This window comes from Equus asinus, chromosome 9, assembly GCF_041296235.1.
Source record: "Equus asinus isolate D_3611 breed Donkey chromosome 9, EquAss-T2T_v2, whole genome shotgun sequence".
In the NCBI taxonomy this organism is placed as follows: Eukaryota; Metazoa; Chordata; class Mammalia; order Perissodactyla; family Equidae; genus Equus; species Equus asinus.
Genome location: NC_091798.1, coordinates 5,999,642 through 6,019,891, shown reverse-complemented (window position 1 = coordinate 6,019,891; position 20,250 = coordinate 5,999,642). Strand labels below are relative to the sequence as shown.

At 46.3% G+C, this 20,250-nt stretch overlaps 1 protein-coding gene across 5 annotated transcripts in view; it reads left to right on the top strand.

Moving 5' to 3' along the window:
- Window positions 1–1,118: 1,118 nt before the first annotated feature.
- Window positions 1,119–20,250, top strand: part of LOC106843714 (zinc finger protein ZFP2) — a 100,692-nt gene continuing 81,560 nt past the window's right edge. Inside the window, exons 1-5 of one of the 5 annotated variants that reach the window (XM_070516922.1) lie at window positions 1,119–1,260; window positions 1,744–1,829; window positions 4,769–4,880; window positions 4,963–5,089; window positions 6,320–6,415. In XM_070516922.1, coding sequence (XP_070373023.1) covers window positions 4,878–4,880; window positions 4,963–5,089; window positions 6,320–6,415 — 226 coding nt within the window. In that variant the 5' untranslated portion in view covers window positions 1,119–1,260; window positions 1,744–1,829; window positions 4,769–4,877. Of the gene's footprint in view, window positions 1,261–1,693; window positions 1,830–4,768; window positions 4,881–4,962; window positions 5,090–6,319; window positions 6,416–20,250 lie in introns of those variants that run through there. The other 4 variants (XM_044777560.2, XM_070516921.1, XM_070516923.1 and 1 more) reach the window with 4 other exon arrangements.

Genomic DNA, 20,250 nt, shown 5'->3' with positions numbered 1-20,250 from the left:
ACTTCAAGGAACGTAAGCTAAGAAAATAACCCTCAAAGATGTAGCTACAAGGCTAGTAAGGGAGCAAAAAACTGGACATAACACAACAATAGAGGTTTACTTAAATATATTTAACTAAGCTCAGTTTAGTTAATTAAATACGTTTAACTAAAAATTTTAATTAGATGCAATGGAACGCACTGAAGCCACCGAAAACACTACTGACGGGGAACATTTACTGGCAAATGCAAATGTTCAAGGCGTATTCTTAAGTGGGGAAAAAACCAGCACGGGTTACAACTGATGTCTGCAATATTCCATCTTGTTAAAATGGGAGCGGCAACGATTGATCAATACGGAGTTCAACGGGCTGTTTAAAGAACAAACTGGGACCACTTATTTTTGTGTGGTGGCGTAAAGTGCATTTTCCTTTCACTTTTTCTGTATTTATCAAGGCTTCTAAATGGGGCACGTGTTCCTCTAGTGAGAAACACGGCGGAGAACGCTCTGCAGTCCGCCCAGGTCCGGGATCGCCCCGCGCCGCCCGGGATCTGCCCTCCGGCTCCCGCCTCCCGCCCCACGCGGGCCCCGGCCCCACGAGCCTGCTCCCCTCCGCGTCTGCCACACGCCTGTCTTCGCAGCCGTCGCACAGGCACGTCCGTGGCTTATTCTCTGCTCCCGCCGCCCAGAAAGGTGTCGAGGGCGATGACCTTTGTTTCGTTCACTGACCTACTTCGGACCGCGCACGACGTCGCTCGGCACGCGGCGGGCACTCAGCACGCCTGCTGAACGACTGAAGTGGAAACAGGCTCGTTCCCGGCGGCCGCCCACCCGCCTGCCTACCACTTCCGCAGACGCGCTCCCACGACACCCTTCCGTTTCCTTCTCGAGGAGCCAGGAAGCGCGCCCGCAGCAGCGCACAGAACGCGCCCGCCAGCCCGGAAGCGGGAGTCAGGCACGAGACCCGCTAAACCGGGCCGCGCCGCGCAGGCCACGCGGGGAACTACACTCCCCAGAATCCCCGGTCCTCTCGTGGACTACACTTCCCAGAGGAGTTGGCGGCCGGCCGGCCCTCACTCGCCCTTGCCCCGCCCCTCCGGGCCCTGCGCGGGGCGCCCGTCGTTTGCCGCGGGAGCGAGCGCCTCCGGGGCCCGAGGTCCCGCAGGCGTCGCCCGGGGGGAATCCCGACCCGAGGCTGCTGTCGGCCGGGCGGTCCCGGAGCCCCCGCGGCGGAGCGTGGCCGGGGAGGCACGGGCCCCGGAAGCGCCGAGCCTGGGCGAGGTGAGCGGCGGAGGGCGGCGGACGCGGGCGGACGGCCCGGGGCTCGGGGCTCGGTGCTCGGGGCTGCGACCCTTTCCGGAGCCGGGTTCTCGGAATCCGGGGTCTGACTCCTTGCCGGAGGGCGCGGGCGGCGCGGAGACGAGTTGTGCGCGGGACGGCGTGAGGTCCGGAGCGCGGTGCCCCCGCGCCGGCGTGTGCCCTCGGTCTTGCTCCGGAGGCGGGGTGCTGGCAGTGCCGGCCGCGCTGCGGGGCCGCCGGTGTAGACGGCCCGGCCCACTGCGAGGCGCTGCTGCCGGGGTCCCGGTCCTGGCTCCCTGAGCCGGGGAAGAGGTGGGGCCGCACCAGTGCTGCCCGCCCCGGCTCCGCCGACTTCCCGCTCCGCGGCACGCGGGGTCGTTCCGAGGCGCGAGGACCGCGGCGCTGCTGGCTCAGAGGCGCGGGCAGCGGAAGGGGCTTCCTCCTGGCCCCTCTTTCTTCCCTCAGATCCGCCTTCGGGAGCCTCCGCCCGTCCTCCGGGAAGAGCGCCGCCGGCGGACATGGCTGCTGCACGGAGGGGAGCGAGGCCTCAGGTGAGCTCACTGCGCCCCGGGCCGTGGCGACAGCCGTGCGTGTCGGGCCTGCCCAGCCCGCGCCAGCGTTCCGAGCCCCAGCCTTTTGCCCTTGGAGGAGTCGGTCCGCCTGGTGCACGGGGGGTCCTGTAGGGCGTGCTTGCCTCCTCTCCCGAATCCGCGTCTAGACTCTCTTTTCCTAATAGACAGCCCTTTGCTCATTAACCTCGAGTCGCTGTGTGATCGCTAACTCGACGGCTAAGATGCCGTGTGTCTTCTGTCACCCGGGGACATGTGCTCTTGGCAGAACTCTTCTCCCGCCTCCCTGTCTTGCCCTCGTACCCCCTTCCCTGCCCTCGGCAAGAATGCTTTTCTTTTCTTTTTCTTTGCTCCCCAGCGAATCCTCCTGACACCTTCCCCAGGCGTCTCCACTCCCCAGGCGTCTCCAGCCCATAGTTTTCCGTTTTTTCTGCCTCTTAACTTTGTGGATCGCGTGCCTTGCTCTCCCACTCTCGCGAAAAGCCTTCTCGACCTGCCGTCTCCATCTTCGTGTTGTGGGGTTGGGGATGGGGATGGGAAGGGCCCCCCGTGAACAAAGCGGAGCCGGGTGGGAGGGGACCCAGTGGGAGAGGTCTCTGGACTCCCAGGCAGAGAGAAGCCCCTCGGGCAGCGGCAGGGAGGTACGTGGGGTCCGGGTGGTAGAGAGGCCGTGTGCACAGTGGTGAGGAGGTGGGGCTCAGAGACAGGCGGCGGGGTGTGAACCCATCTCCTCTGTTGCCGTTTGTGGGCTTTGGACATGTAACTCCACCTCTCCGTGCCTCAGTTTCCTCACCTGTCAAATGGGAGTAAGAGCAGTGCCTACCTCATAGGGTTGGGAGAGCATCAGTGAGTTAGTTCTTGAGAGTGTTAGATGGGGCCGGGCAGATGGTAGATGTTCGTGTGTGGCGTTTGTGGTAGCGGAGTCATATTATTCCAGTAGTAATACTGTTAACGTTGATAGCCAGAAGCTGCTCTGCAGTGTTTCTAGGACCCAGAAAATCCTCCTCCTTTCTTTACTGATCCTCCTGTGACAGGAAGTGAGTGTAGCTGAGATATGTCCCCAGGGCATCACCTTTGTTCTCGCTCTCATAACAGTTATTAGCCTCATTTTACATATGGGGAAACTGAGGCTCAAAGAAATTAACCTGAATTCAGGCTCAGGGTGTCTGGCCTCCAGGTTCAGGCTTGGGGTATGGTCCGGCCATGCCTCCGGTGCACCTTTCAGAAGCAGGGCAGACCCAGCCCTGTGGTGCCCGAGCTCTTCTGCACTGTGGGCAGCTTTTGGGGAGAGTGCGGTGGGATTTGTCTCCTGAGGCATGAGCCTGCCACTGCCTGTCTGGGCTGGTCTTTTCTAAGGCTTTCCTTTCCATGCCAGCTGAGCCAGCTTGCTCTCTTGCCCAGAATCTTCTCCATCCCTGCGTGTGACTGGATCCCCGACAGCATCCTCCCCAACCTTGCCTGCTGCCCGTGTGGTAGGACCGCGTGGACTCGTGTGTAACACTCAGTGACAGGACCTTTCAGACCAGAGACAGACTATACCGAGTGCTGGGTTAAAAGGAACCTTTAATTACTGTCCTGCCTCTGCCACTAGGAGAGCATGTGACCCGGGTCTTGACTGCCCTGGACCCTGTGTTTCTATCTCAAATGAAGACTGAACTGGGAGATGGTATATGGTCCTGTCCAGCTACGTCTTTCTCTTTCATTGTTCAAGTCATTTCCTGCACTTCTCTTGCCTGCCACTTGGATTGTAAATTCTTTGAGAGCAAAGGTCATTTCTTGCATTCCTCCCCAATATGCAAGTAATTTAATGCTTCTTCTTACCATAAAAATATTGCGTGATCATCGTAAAAATTTTAGAGAATAAAATTTGCACCTATATGTATCTGTATACGTGTGCACGTGTATATATGTATTTGCGTAGATGCGTTTATGTGTGTGTATATATAGTTGTGTCTATGTGCGTGTATTTGTGGGTATATGTTTTTCGTGTATACAAAAGAAAGTAAAATTGCCCTTAACCCCACCATCTGGAGGTAATCACTGTCATTTGTTATGCATCCCTCAACATCATTTTCTACGTACATATATAGTTATTTTCAAAAATGGGAGCAAGCTATACACACTGATCTGTAACCTTCCTTTCGTATTTAATATCGTGGCTATATTTTTAAGTCAACAAATGTTGACTTAGTACTGTCAATTTTAATGATTTCCCAGCATTTTATATTGATTTGATGACAGCTGACGTCTGAACCTTTAAAATGAGCCAGACATGGGGTTAAGTCCCTTGAATGGATCGTCTTGTTTGTTCGTTGACTCTCTTTGGGAGGTTTCGAGAGGCCGCTTTGCAGAGTGATTCAGAGTGGAGACTGGGACCTCCCCGGATCCGAGTCCCAGTTCTACTGCTGACCAGCTGTGCGACTTTAGACAAATTTCTTATCCTCTCTGTGACTTTGTTTTCTCTTGTGTAAAATGGGGACAAGAATAGTACCTTCTTCTTAGGGTTGTTGTGAATTTTAAGTGAAGATTATATTGCAGATTAACATAAAACTCCAAGAACAGTACCTGACCCATAGAAAGCGTTCAGTAAAGGGAGCTGTTTCAGTCTTTCGTTGCTGCTGTCCTCAGGCTTCCGTGAGCACACACGTAGTCCCTTAAGTTATTTAACCTAGTCTCATCAGCGATTATTTAGGTTTTCGGTTTTTTTGCTATCACTAACCCCACGATAAATGTCCTGTGTGTGCATTTTTGTGCACTGTTATAATCCAAATATAGTAATTGGTGAGCTAACAAATATTAGTTTAAAACCGTTTATAGCCTTTAATATGTATTATTGAAGCACCATCAGAACCATTATTCTAATGGACACTCCCACTGATGGCCTTCGTTCCTCCGCACATCTCTTATTGTGGTTGACACAGAGCCTGGTTCATGCTTCCTGACGCTCAGTATACATTTGTCATTGGTCGACTGTTCACTAAACAGATGATCTGGAACCTTCAGAACCTGGAATAATAGGAGCAGCATTTCATGGTAGGCCGTCTGCCTCCCCACGCCACCTTCCTCAGTGTGTGATGGGTGGTCCTGGGTGAGATGGGATGGCTTGTCATTATAGGTGTCGGTGACGTTTGAGGATGTGGCTGTGCTCTTTACGCGGGATGAGTGGAGAAAGCTGGGTCCTTCTCAGAGGAGCTTGTACCAGGATGTGATGCTGGAGAACTACAGTAACCTGGTCTCATTGGGTAAGGAAATCGTCCCTGTAGAGAAGGAATTCAGAAATTGGGATAACCTGCTTCTCTGTTAAAAATCGTGGGTCATCAGAAACTTTAGCTGAGCTTTGCCTCAGGCTTGTACAGATTGGGTCTCCATGAATAAATATGAAACCTTTTTCTCCCCTTATGGGCGTGGAATACCCCATGCATGGGGCAGTCTGCACAGCTGCACGTTAGAAGTCCCTCGTAGTTCAGGCTGCGTTTTCCTACTCTGATTGTTCTGTGATTTGCTCATCTCTCAGCAGAGAGCTGCCCTCTGCCCTCTTCATTGACCTTCTGCTTGCCTCCCCAATTCATAAATCAGAATAACGTAGCACCCACTTCCCCTAGATGAAAGCTGTGGATCATCTAATAAACTTGCACTGAGTTTTGCTGTGCGATTGTCCTTACAGGATCTCCACAAATAAGTATTAAAAATATATTCCCCTCATAGGCATGGAGCTGCCCCGGGTATGGGAATGGAGGAGGTGGTGCGGGTAATCAGCCACTTCTCTCTGTATAAGTGCACATTAGGAGTGTCTTCGCGGTTCAGGCATCATTTCCCACAGCGACTGTACTTGGGGTTTGTCTGCACAGCTCTCAGCAGAGGGCTTTGTTCAACCTCTGGACCTACCACTTGCCTTTCCTGCTTGACTTTTGCGGGGATCAGCCCCCCTTTTTTGTGAAGGGCCAGGTAGTAAATATTTTAGGCTTTGCAGGCCACATACAGTCTCTGTAACATATTCCATTTCTTCTTTTTTTAACCATTCTTTTCTCAAGGGCCGTATGTAAACAGATAGTGGCCTAGATTTGTCCTATGAGCTGTAGTTTGCTTAAGACTGCCATCTTTGAAAGGGAGTCAGACAGTGTTTTCTCGTTTTAACCAAGCTGTTTTGAATAGAATACCTTGATACATAGCTTTTTACAAATTTTAATTCAGTCTGTGCACCTAACATCTTCCATCTGATACAGAAAGCCAGTGGTACCCTCCTAATGAAAGCTGCATGTTTACCACGGTTCCCTCACATACAACTAGTTATTACATCGTCATGTCCTGGGAGTCCCTTGCATTGTCCCAAGCACACCCCTCGCATTGTGGGGGCACAGCTGGAGCACCCCACAGGAGCCCTTTGCCCCATCCCCTGAGTTTTCCGCTCAGATCTGGGCTACCGCTTTGTGTGGAAACAAAACCAAGTCTTTTTTTTTTTTGTCTGTGAGCAGGACTCCCATTTTCCAAACCCAAAGTGATCTCCCTGTTGCAGCGAGGAGAAGATCCCTGGAAGGTGGAGAGAGAAAGTTCTGGAGGCTGCTCCGCAGGTGAGTGGGCGGCGAGTGGGCAGCTCAGGTGCCCGGGAATGGCTGCAGGCAGCAGGCCGGTTGGCAGGCGGACGGCGTGGGGCAGGAATGTTCTCCGGGGCTCAGTCCCCAAGAAGTGCCGAAGGGGATGCGCAGGCCCCCACACGAGCTTCCTCTTTTTCTCTGGTGATTGCTTCACAAATGAATCTCCGTCTCTTTCCTCCTCTCTCCTGTTGTGTCAGAAGGGGGCTACGTTTCCACATCTTCGTGCAAAAATGTGGTGCAGTTATGGAGCTGCGGGTCGGTCATTCTGCCTGAAGCTCAGTGTATGTGGGACAGAGGAGGCGCAAGAGGAGGGGTGTTAGAGAGCTCGGGGGGCCGCGCTGTAACTTGCTTTGGTGCACTTCTCGAGATGTGAATGTCCCCTGGATGACTGGAGACAATTAAAGGATTTTAAGCAAAAGAACGTTACGGTCCTTGATATTTTGGAAAGGTTGGTCTGAATCAGACACAGCACAGACGTTCTTCACTAAAGGCATAGCTAAAGAAGCCGTGGCATGTCTCTGTGGCGAACAGCGCCACAGTCAGGGGGAGGGCGCAATGAGGTGGCCCGAGCCCAGGGTGCGGGAAGGACCAAAGCAGGCTGCGCAACACTGCTAAGATGCTTCACTGTATGTGTGTAAAGAAAACTGCGTGGGTGTTTGTCTAACATAAAATGCGTGTGTAAGGGCAGAGAGCAGGGCTGGGGGGCACCCCTTAGCTGGCTCCATTTGGAACGGGACCGAGAATGAGCGTGAGGAGAGGGCACTTTATCTAACATAATGTTTGGATTTCTCGCAGAGCACATATTCATGAAGTCCTTGTGTAGTTTGAATTTAATAAGAATGGTCACTTTAGAAGCGTTGGTGGGCTTAGATTTAAAGTGAGGCAAAATTAGGAGTGGGAACCTTCCAGAGGTTAATGCATAATGTAGGCAAGACGTTACTGGGGCCCGGATGAAGGCACGTGCAGTGGGGTTCACGAGGGAAGAGGAGGGGCCCTTTGAGGGTGCAGGATGAGTTCGGCGTGGGATGGGTTCATCTGAGGTGTGAGTGGAACCCTTGAGTAGAGATCGCCGGTGGACGCTCGTATGAGGTGTGGGGTGCTGGAACTCGAAAGGGAGGTCAGGAAGCCATGGTGTAAAGGTGGCATTGAAGATGCCTTGCGATGACCAGGAGAGGGGACAGGGCAGAGGACGGAGTCCCAGGAAACCTCAACTTTTATGAGGTGGGTTAAAGAAGAGTGTGTGGCTGAGCCTGAGAAGGTCATCGGAGGAGAGAAACGGGAGAGGCGGCTGTCTTGGAAGTTGGGGATGGAGAGCTGTTGAACTGGGGAGGCTTGGGCCCTGGAGGAGTCAGGTTCCAGCCCTGCCGCTGTGCTCCTGTCCTGTGATAAGCAGAGAGTGAGTTCCGTGCTGGGCACTGGCAGAAAGATGCAGGACCTGCCCTGGTGGAGCCCAGTCAGGTGGGGAGACAGCCTCCTGAACTGAGTGCACACGAGGGTGTGGAATGACAGGGTCCCATCAGGACCTGGAAGGAAAGAGACGCAGTGCAGTGACCGCGTGGAATAGGATGGGGCGGTGCTGGCAAAGGCTTCCTGATGAAAGGCTGGAACCCAGGATGTGGAGTGTTCCAGGCATCGGAAAGGGCCTGTGTGCGAGTCCAGAGAAAGGAAGCCAGCGTGTGCAGATGGGAGCGGGGAGAGCAGAGAAGAGTCAGCAGGAGAGGAGCAGGGACCAGATCCCACTGGGCCCGGGGAGCCCCATCACAGGGTCTGGTCTGTGCCTGAGAGCCAGGCAAGCCCTGAGGAGCTGGGAGGAGCCGCAGCCCCAGGGTTACATTCTGCCAAGGTCAGCCTGCGGCCAGCGCGGAGCCCATTGGCGCGACATGGGGGGACATGTCTGAGGCTGGGACAGGTCCAGACAGTCAGTCCACCGCCCTTACCTCGCGGCCCCAGCAGAGGAGCTGCGGGCCAGGCTGCCTCAATGCCCCAGCCCCACGCCAGGGGGAGATCTCCTCCCGCTGTAAGTTGAGGTTTTTGATGTGGGAACCACACTTGTCTATCTTTCTATCTTTTCAACTCTCATTTAGGAGAAATACACTAATTTTGTGGAAGATGGCGGACGCTACCCCAAAGTAAGCAGAGAGTGCAGGCAGCAGGGAACAGCTGCGAGTTGGGAGGGGTGTCAGTCCTGCTTTTAGGGTGGGCGAGTCTGGCCTGAAAGCTCAGGGGCAGAGAAGAAAGGACCCTCTCCCCTCCCCGGGAGCCTCTCATCCATGAGTGAGTCTCCCGTCCTGAGTGAAGTGGGTGTTGTTGGCTTAAACAGAATAGACGGTCTGGCTGGAGGCCAAAGCTGTCCAGGGAGGTGCTGGGGCCACCTGGCGACAGGGTCGCCGTCCTCAGTTAGCCCCTGCTCGGGTTTGCCAAGACGCCCCTGAAGGCAAACTGTGGGTGGATGTCTGAAGGGGTCAGGGCGTCCAAGCCGGCCAGTGCGTGTTCCTCTCAATGGGTGAACCTCCTCTGTGCCCTCAAGATGAGAGCAGACGGGACATCTGGGAGTGTGGGCGTGTGGCTGTGTCTTTCCTGCACCCCTGACGAGTCTCCATCGGCCTGGACTAAAGTGGCCTCAGAACGGCTCCCCCGGGGAAGGCAGCACTTCCCTGCGGGCACGGGTGAAGGACCTGGACGCTCCTGGACGCACCCCCGATTGTTAACTCTAGAGCAGAGCCGAAGCCTTCCCTTTGAACAGCCAGGGACAGGAAAGCGCGCACTCCCCCAGAGGACTCCTCCCACCTCTGGATGCCTCCAAATGTTCTTTAAAAAATTTTCTTCCCTTCAAAACTGTTCACAAGTAGGAAAAACAAAACAAACCGGAAAGACAGTTGTGTCCCCCCTGAGTGCGGATGTTCGAGTTGAGAGGTGAGAGGCGCTGGCCCGAAGGGTGTGTGTCTCATCTGAGTCTCGCTTAAGAAATGAGCCCCGAGTATACTCACGGAGGCCATGCTTTTCTGGAAGAGTTAGGATAAGAATGATGTGAGTAAACCAACTTGTGCGTCTCGTGAGTTGGGTTTACACCCAAATGTGGAAATATTCTCGAAATCTGAAATTCAGAAATCCAGAGATGATCTGGGTAAACCGTTACCTCCAGTGAAACCGTGCTTGTCTCTTTCCTTGTCTTTTTCTCTTCCTTTGCTGTCTTTATGCGAGAAACCGAGTCAAGCGGACTGAACTGTGCAGGGTGGTCAGCTGAGGGTCGCTCGGGCCGCCTTCCACTCCCAGGACTTGCTGGCGCTCCTGCAGGGAAGTGCTGTCGGGGTCGCAGTCTATGGCAGTAGGTGCGGTGGTTTGAGAGAGTGAATTTCTCACGAGGTGAAAGTGGAGCCCACGTGCTCCGTAGCCCAGTCTAATATGTGTGAGTTAGTCTGTCCTTGCCCCCTGCCCTCCCCAGCAAAGACCCCCACATGCCCCTGCACCTCCCGTCCTGCCACTGACATCTGTTCTCCCTGTAGCTGCCAGAATGACCTACAGTCACGCATGCTTAACGACAGGGGTACATTCTCAGACGTGTCATTAGCTGATTTTGTCATTGTGCACACATCATGGAGGTCACTTACACAAACCTAGACCGTGTAGCCTACTACACGCCTGGGCTCTATGCTACTGTTCTTACGGGACCTATGCGGTCCGTCGTTGACTGACATCATTGTGTGGCACATGAACATATCTAAAAGGCAAATCAGGCCGCCTTACTCCCTTGCTCACAACCTCTGGTGGCTTCCGTCACCTAGAGCACAATCCAGAGTGGCCTCAGAGGCCTGCATGGTCTGGCCCTGGCTACCCCTTCCCCTCCTTGCACTCTGCCCTTCATTCGAGGACTCTGCTCAGCCTGGCTGCCTTGCACTTGTGCCACGGGCCAAGCAGGGTCCGCCTCAGGGCTTCTGTACTTGCTTTTCCTCTCCTGGAGTGTTCTTCTGGCTCATGGCCAGATCCCACATGTCCCACTCCCGGGTCACACAGCTCATGTAAGACACAGCCTCCATCCCCCATGTCCTTGATCCCCTCGCCGTGCTTTATTTTCCTCTGAGTGCTTAGCACTGCATGGTGGTACCTGTTTACTATTTGTGTCTTCCTCTCGATTGTAAACTCCCTTATGCTGGGTTGTCTGTTTCATTTGTCCCCATTTCCCCAGTGCCTAGTCAGAGTAGGCCTCCGGTGAGTGAATGCGTGAAGGGCTTGGCTAGGTTGTGCTCTTGGAGACAGACAGAAGTGGACCAGCTTCAAGGCTATTTGGGGGATAAAGCAGTGGGACTTGGAGATGGATTAGATACAGAAGGTAAAGGAAATGGAGGTGTCAGAGATGCTTGGTTGTTTTGTGGCTTGTTCTGGGATGGACAGTGATATTCACAGAGATAGTGGCACTGGGAGGAGATCAGATTTGGGGGATGGCGTAAATTTGGTTTTTTACTTTTAGGGGAAATTTTACTTGTTTAAAAAAGTTTATTTTGAGATCATTGTAGATTCGCATGCAATTATAAGAAATAGAACAGAGAGATTTCATGTCCCTTTACCTAATTCCAAAACTATAGTACAACATTACAACCAAATTATTGATGTTGATAACAGTAAAGAGACAGAAGAATTCCTTCAGTCACCATAAGGATCCCCTCTCGTCACCCATTGTTTAGACATACCCACTTCCCTCTTATTACCTGTCCCTGTCCCCCACCTCCCCTTGTCCTTAACCCCTGGTAACCACTAATCCATTTCTAGAATTTTGTCATTTTAAGGATGTCATATAAATGGAATTATACAGTGTGTACCTTTTGGGAATGGTTTTTTTCTTTCATCATAGATCTCTGGAAGTTTATCCAAGTAGTTGTGTGTATCACTATTTCCTTCTTTTGACTGCTGAGTGGTATTCCATGAAATGGATATACCATAGTTTGTATAACCATTCACTTATTGAAGGACATCTGGATTGTTTCCAGTTTTTGACAATTTCAAATAACACTGCTATAAACATTTATGTGCAGGTTTTTCTGTGAAAATAAGTTTTCATTTCTCTATCATAGATGCCCAGGAGTACAATTGCTGATCATATGTTAGTTGCATGTTTAGTTTCTGAAGACACAGCCAAATTGTTTTACAGAGTGACTGGAAACATTTTACATTTCATATTCCACTCACAATGTAGTGACATATGAGTACAGTTTCTCTGTATCGTTGCCAACATTTTATGTTGTCACTAGTTTTTATTTTAGCAGTTCTGTTATGTGTATGGTGATAAACATTGTGATTTTAATTTGCATGTTCCCTGATGATGTTGAACATGTTTCCACGTGCTAATTGGCCATCTGTATATCTTTGGTGATATGTCTGTGTCTTTTGTCCATTTTCTGATTGAATTGTTTGTTTTTTTACTGTTGAGTTTTGAGGGTTCTTTATATAGTCTAGATCGTGGTCATTTGTGGATATGTGGTTTGCAAATATTTTCTCATAGTCTTTAGTTTCCTTTTGTCCTCTTAAACATCTTACAGAACAAAAGTTTTAATTTTGATGATGTCCAATTTATCAATGTTTCCTTTTATGAATTGTCCCTTTGGTGTCAAATCTAAGAACTCTTTGCCTACCCTTAGATCTTAAAGATTTACTTCTGTGTTTTTTTCTAGAAGTGCTATAGTTTTACATTGTACATTTATGTTCATGACCCTTTTTGAGTTAATTTTTGTATTAGAAGTGGGGTTAGGTCAAGATTCACTTTTTTTGCTTATGGACATTCAGTTGTTTCAGCATTATTTGTTGAAGCAGCTCTCTTTCCTCCACTGAATTCTTTTGTACCTTTGTCAAAAATCAGTTGAGCATATTTGTGTGAGCCTATTTCTCGGTGTTCTCCTCCACTGATCTGTATATATCCCTCCACCCACACCACATTTTGTGGGTTACTGTAGCTATATAGAGGCCTTAATGTTGGGTAGAGTGATTGTTCCCAGTTTATTCTTCTTTTTGAAAGTTATTTCAGCTATTCTAGTTCCTTTGCCTTCCATATAAATTTTAGAATAATCTTATCTATCTGCAAAAAAATCTTGCTGAGATTTTGATAGGAATTGCAGTAAATTCATATATCAACTTTGGGACAGTTGAGATCTTTACTAAGTCAGATCTTCCCATCCATGGATATGGTACATCTTTCCATTTATTTAGCTCTTCTTTAATGTCTTTCGTCAGTGCTTTATAGTATTCAGCATACAAGTCCTGTACGTGTTTTACGTTTACCCCAAAGCATTTTTTGAGCGATTATAAATGGCATTGTAGTGATAATTTCACCACCACATGTTCATTGCTAGTATATGGAAATATTGATTTTTGTATGTTTATCTTGTATCCTATGACCTTTCTGAACTCTCTTATTAGTTCTGGGAGATGTTTTGTAGATTCCTTGGGATTTTCCATGCATTGTCATCTACAAATAATAGTTTTATTTCTTCCTTTCTGATCTGTATACCTTTTGTGTGTGTGTGTATGTGTGTGAGGAAGACTGGTCCTGAGCTAACATCTGTTGCCAATCTTCCTCTTTTTGCTGGAGGAAGATTGTCCCTGAGCTGACATCCATGCCAGTCTTCCTCTATTTTGTATGTGGGATGCTGCCACAGCATGGCGTGATGAGCAGCGTGTATGTCCAGACCCAGGATCCAAACCCGTGAACCATGGACCACTGAAATGGAGATTGCAAACTTAACCACTATGCCACCAGGCCAGCCCCCGATCTGTATACTTTCTGTTTCTTTTTCTTGCCATAGTCTACTGACTAGACTTGCAGTCCTGCACTGAATAAGAGGATTAAGAGCAGACATTCTTGCCTTGTCCCCAATCTTATGTACAAAGCATTCAGTCTTTCATCGTTAACTATAATGTTAGCTATAGGTTTTTGTACATGCTGTTTATCAAATTGAGATATTTTTCTAGGAGTTTTTGCCATGAGTGGATGTTGGATTTTGTCAAATGCTTTTTAATATATCATTTGATAGGATCATGTGATTTTTCTTTTCTTGCCTGTTAATATTGTAGGTTAATTAATGCTGGTTTTTCAAAGAGCAAACCAGCCTTACAACACTGGAATGAATGCACTTGGTTATGGTGTATAATTCTTTTTATATATTGCTGAATTCTATTCCTAATATTTTAAGGATTTTTACATTTATATTCATGAGAGATGCGGTCTGTCGGTTTCTTTTTTTCATATTGTGTTTGTCATATCAGGGCCGTGTTAGCTCCATAGAGTAAATTAGGAAGTGCTCTCTATCCTGATGTACATGTGACAGGGGATTTCACATGTACCAGTGTAAATTCCAGTTGTATTAAAATTAGAAAACTAAAAATCAGACTTAACCAAATTGTCTGTTAATGAAATCTGTTTGAATAAATGGTGGTAGTTCCTCAGAGTGGAATTCTAGGTAGCTGTAAAAAAGGAATGAAGACCTCGGTAAATTCCTCTGTGGATCTCCATAATATATTACTAAGGGAGGGGAATGTAGAACAGTGAGTATCACACTTTTATGTAATATGGAAGGTGATGCAGATCTATATATAGTTATCTATAAGGTAAGGGAAGAAGAAAAGATGAAGAGGACAAGGATAGAATCAAGACTTCTCTGAAAGAACCTTGTTTTATAGTTTTGAATTTGGAGCTATGAAAATGTCTTATAAAATTAAGTAAACAAGAAAAAAGAATACCTGAAAATTGAAAGCAAAATTAAACAAATGAACCTCATTGTGTTTCAGGTTAATGGTTTAACCAAAACAGAAAAGAATTATTTCAATTATGTCTTTAAAATATGACAATTTGAGTGAATGTTCTAGTGGGTTACATAGCCTGAGGATAAAAAGAATTGCAAACAAATCTTAAATTGTTTTTCATGTTCATATTTTTAACAATAATACTGGTATTGTTATTTTGAAATTATATAAGAAAAACAAATGAGTAATTTTGTTAGTATCATTAGGATCCAGTTTTCAGTATGAGAGAAGAGATGCAAATATAAAATGAAAGAGGTTAAGTAGAATTGTTATAATATTAAATTTGAATTGAAAATGTTAGAATGAACTCATGATTATATAGTCTCATTTAAAAAGTATTTCCTAGCTTTATCTTTTTTTTATTATTATTAAGGTTATAAAAGTTAACATCCTTGTGAAATTACAGTTGTACATCATTATTAGTCATGTTGTAGGTACACCACTTCACCCCCAGTGCCCTCCCCTCACCCCCCTTTCCCCTGGCAACCACCGATCAGTTCTCTTTGTCCATATGTTAACTACCACCTATGAGTGGAGTCATACAGAGTTCTTCTTTCTCTGTCTAGCTTATTTCACTCAACATAATACTCTCAAGGTCTATCCATGTTGTGAATGGGACGACTTTGTCCTTTTTTATGGCTGAGTAGTATTCCATCGTGTATATATACACCACAACTTCTTTATCCAATCATCAGTTGCTGGGCACTTAGGTTGGTTCCATGACTTGGCTATTGTGAATAATGCTGCAATGAAGATAGGGGTGCATAGAACTTCTGGAATTGCTGATTTCAGGTTCTTAGGATAGATACCCAGTAATGGGATGGCTGGGTCATAAGGTATTTCTATTAACTTTTTCAGAAATCTCCATACTGTTTTCCATAGTGGCTGCACCAGTTTGCATTCCCACCAACAGTGTATGGGGGTTCCCTTTTCTCCACAGCCTCTAAAACATTTGTCACTCTTGGTTTTGGATATTTTTGCCATTCTAACAGGTGTAAGGTGATATCTTAGTGTAGTTTTGATTTGCATTTCCCTGATGATTAGTGATGATGAGCATCTTTTCATGTGTCTATTGGCCATCCGTATATCTTCTTTGGAGAAATGTCTGTTCATGTCCCCTGCCCATTTTGTAATTGGGTTGTTTGATTTTTTATTGTTGAGTTGTGTGAGTTCTTTGTATATTATGGAGATTAACCCTTTGTCAGATAAATAACTTGTGAACATTTTTTCCCAATTAGTGGGCTGTTTTTTTATTTCAATCCTGTTTTCCCTTGCCTTGAAGAAGCTCTTTAGCCTGATGAAGTCCCATTTGTTTATTCTTTCTGTTGTTTCCCTCATGTGAGGGGTTACGGTGTCTGAAAAGATTCTTTTGAAGCTGATGTCAAAGAGTGTGCTGCTGATACTCTCTTCTAGAAGACTTATTGTTTCAGGCCTAATCTTTAGGTCTTTGATCCATTTTGAGTTTATTTTAGTAAATGGTGAAAAAGAATGGTTGATTTTCATTCTTTTACATGTGGCTGTCCAGTTTTCCCAGCACCATTTGTTGAAGAGACTTTCTTTCCTCCACTGTAGGCCCTCAGCTCCTTTGTCAAAGATTAGCTGTCCATAGATGTGTCGTTTTATTTCTGGGCTTTCAATTCTGTTCCATTGATCTGTGCATGTGTTTTTGTACCAGTACCATGCTGTTTTGATTACTCTAGCTTTGTAGTATGTTTTGAAGTCAGGGATTGTGATGCCTCCAGCTTTGTTCTTCTTTCTCAGGATTGCTTTAGCAATTCGGGGTCTTTTGTTGCCCCATATGAATTTTTGGATTCTTTGTTCAATTTCTGTAAAGAATGACATTGGAATTCTGATTGGGATACGTTGAATCTGTAGATTGCTTTAGGTAGAATGGACATTTTAACTATGTTTATTCTTCCAATCCATGTGCATGGGATGTCTTTCCATCTCTTTATGTTGTCATCGATTTCTTTCAAGAAAGTCTTGTAGTTTTCATTGTGTAGATCTTTCACTTCCTTGGTTAAATTTATCCCAAGGTATTTTATTCTTTTTGTTGCGACCGTGAATGGGATTGAGTTCTTGAGATCTTTTTCTGTTAGATCATTGTTAGCATATAGAAATGCTACTGATTTATGTATGTTGATTTTATACCCTGCAACTTTGCTGCAGTTGTTGATTGTTTCTAATAATTTTTCTGTGGATTCTTTGGGGTTTTCTATATATAAGAGCATGTCGTCTGCAAACAGCGAGAGTTTTACCACTTCATTGCCTATTTGGATTCCTTTTATTTCTTTTTCCTGCCGAATAGCTCTGGCCAACACCTCCAGTACTATGTTGAATAAGAATGGTGAAAGTGGGCACCCTTGTCTTGTTCGTGTTCTCAGAGGGATGGTTTTCAGTTTTTGTCTGTTGAGTATGATGTTGGCTGTGGGTTTGTCATATATGGCCTTAATTATGTTGAGGTACTTTCCTTGTATACCTATTTTATTGAGGGTTTTTATCATAAATGGATATTGGATCTTGTCAAATGCTTTCTCTGCATCTATTGAGATGATCATGTGGTTTTTGTTTCTCATTTTGTTAATGTAGTGAATCACGTTGATTGACTTGCGGATGTTGAACCATCCATGTGTCCCTGGTATAAATCCCACTTGATCATGGTGTATAATCTTTTTGATATATTGCTGTATTCGGTTTTCCAAAATTCTGTTGAGGATTTTTGCATCTATGTTCATCAGTGATATTGGCCTGTAGTTTTCCTTCTTTGTGTGTCCTTGTCAGGTTTGGGGATCAGAGTGATGTTGGCTTCATAGAATGTATTAGGGAGTGCTCCATCTTCCTCTATTTTCTGGAATAGTTTGAGAAGGATAGGTATTAAATCTTTTCTTTGAATGTTTGGTAGAATTCTCCAGAGAAGCCGTCTGGTCCTTGACTCTTATTTTTGGGGAGGTTTTTGATTACTTTTTGTATTTCTTTACTTGTGATTGGTCTATTCAGATTCTCTATTTCTTCCTGACTCAGTTTGGGGAGGTTGTAAGAGTCTAGGAATTTATCCATTTCTTCTAGGTTGTTCAATTTGTTGGCATATAGTTTTTCATAGTATTCTCTTATGATCCTTTGTATTTCTTCAGTATCTGTTGTGATTTCTCCTCTCTTGTTTCTAATTTTATTTATTTGAGACTTCTCTCTTTTTTTTTAGTGAGTCTGGCTAAGGGTTTGTCGATTTTGTTAATTTTTTTGAAGAACCAACTCTTTGTTTCATTGATCCTTTCTACTGTCTTCTTTGTTTCAATGTCATTTATTTCTGCCCTAATTTTTATTATTTCCCTCCTTCTACTGACTTTGGGCTTTCTTTGTTCTTTTTCTAATTCCGTTAGGTGTCGTTTGAGGTTGTTTATGTAAGATTTTTCTTGCTTATTGAGGTGAGCCTGTATTGCAATGAACTTCCCTCTTAGGACTCCCTTTGCTGTGTCCCAAATCATTTGGTATGGTGTGTTTTCATTTTCATTTGTCTCCAGGCAATATTTGATTTCTTCTTCAATTTTTTCAATAATCCATTGTTTGTTCAGTAGCATGTTGTTTACTCTCCACATTTTTGGCCCTTTCGCAGCTTTATTCTTGTAGTTGATTTCTAGTTTCATAGCATTGTCATCAGAAAAGATGGTTGATATTATTTGAACCCTCTTGAACTTATTGATGCTTGCTTTGTTTCCCAAGATATGGTCTATCCTTGAGAATGTTCCATGCATGCTTGAGAAGAATGTGTAACCTGCTGTTTTGGATGAAGTGTCCTATATATATCTATTAGGTCCATCTCATCTAATTTTTCATTTAATTCTATAATTTCCTTGTTGATTTTCTGTCTGGATGATCTATCCATTGGTGTTAATGGGGTGTTGAGGTCCCCTGTATTGCTGTTGATGTCTCCTTTTAGTTTTGTTAATAGTTTCTTTACGAATTTTGGTGCTCCTGTGTTAGGTGCGTATATATTTATAAGTGTTATGTCATCTTGGTGGAGCGTCCCTTTTATCATTATATACCGCCCCTCTTTGTCTTTCTTTATCTGTTTTGCTTTGAAGTCTACTTTGTCTGATATAAGTATGGCAACACCTGCTTTCTTTTGTTCATTATTGGCTTGGAGTGTTGTCTTCCATCCCTTCATTTTGAGTCTGTGTTTGTCTTTGGGGCTGAGGTGTGTTTCCTGGAGGCAGCATATTGTTGGGTCTTGTTCTTTGATCCATCCTGCCACTCTGTGCCTTTTGATTGGAGAGTTCAATCCATTCACGTTTAGTGTGATTATTGAAACGTGGAGGCCTACTGTCGCCATTTTATCACTTGTTTTCCGGTTCTTTTGCATTTTGTCCTGATGGAGAGCTGTTACTTTGTGTTATTGTCCTTCTGCTTATCTCCTTTGTTCTGGATTTTGTAACCCCATTCCCTTTTTTGATTTTTCAGGAATGAGTTTCTTCCTGAGCAATTCTTGAAGAGGAGCTTTTGTGGTGATGAACTCCCTTAACTTCTGTTTATCTGGGAAAGTTTTTATTTCTCCATCGTATTTGAAGGATATTTTCACTGGGTAGAGTATTCTTGGCTGCAGGTTTTTGTCCTTCAGAGTTTTGAATATTTCATTCCAATCTCTTCTAGCCTGTAAGGTATCTCCTGAGAAATCTGCTGATAGCCTTATGGGGTTTCCTTTGTAAGTTATTTTCTTCTGCCTGGCTGCCCTTAGTATTTTCTCTTTGTTGTTGACTTTTGCTAGTTTCACTACTATATGTCTTGGGGTTGGTCTTCTTACATTGATAAAGTTTGGAGATCTATTGGCTTCTGTCACATGAAGTTCCATCTCTCTTCCCAAGTTTGGAAAGTTCTCAGCTATTATTTCTTTGAACAGGCCTTCTGCCTCCTTCTCCTTCTCTTCTCCTTCTGGTATACCTATAATCCTTATGTTGCGTCTCCTAATTGAGTCGGATAATTCTCGGAGAGTTTCTTCATGTCTTTTTAGTCTTAGTTCTCTCTCCTCCTCTGCCTGCAGCATTTTTATATTCCTATCCTCCAAATTGCTAATTCTGTCCTCCATATTATCGACCCTACTGTTCAGAGAGTCCAGATTTTTCTTAATCTCCTCCATTGTGTTCTTCATCGCCAGTATTTCTAATTGGTTCTTCCTTATAGTGTCAAGCTCTTTTGTGACATAGCTCCTGAACTCGCTGAGTTGTCTATCTGAATTTTCTTTTAACTTGTTGAGTTTTTTCATAATGGCAGTTTTGAAATCATCGTCATTTAGGTTATAGATTTCATTGTCTTTGGGATTGTTTTCTGGGTGCTTATCATTTTCCTTCTGTTTTGGAGATTTAATATATTTTTTCATACTGCTTAATGGCCTGGATTTGTGCCTCCGCATAGAGATAGAGTTTAGTCGCTGCTTCCACTTGTTGTGACTGGTGTGGGGGGGCAGCTGTTTAGACTGCACCAACCAGGAACCCTGTCAGCTGTTACTTACTGGGCCTGGACCCCTCCTCGTAGTCACAGTGGTCTTGTGGAGTCCGTCGTCGGTTGTGGGGGCAATCACAAGGGGGCCTCAGGCTGCTGGTGCCTACTGTTGCAGCCCACTTAGACATGCTCCCTCCTTGTGGTCTGCAGCGGTGTTGTGGGCTTTCCCATCACCCAGGAGCAGGATCACCTATAATCGCCGATTTGTCCCTAACAGAGCCCACCAGATCACACTTGTCCACTATAGGTCCCAGCAGAGCTATGGGTATCTTCTGCAGTCTGTTGTTAGCTCACCTAGCTGTGCTGCTTTTGCCCCAGGGCCTTCCCACCTTGTGATTGCCAGTCGGGACCTCTCCACTAGTGCTGTGCAGAGGCTTTCGCTGAGGCTGCTGTAGGAACTTGGAGTTCCCCCTGGGCTATGTAGCCGTTTCACCGGAGCTCCACTCTGTCCCACTCCACTCTCACAGGATCTCTGGGAGCCGCTTGCCTCGTCTGGGACATGGCCAGAGTCCATGGGCTTGGCGGTGGCTTGT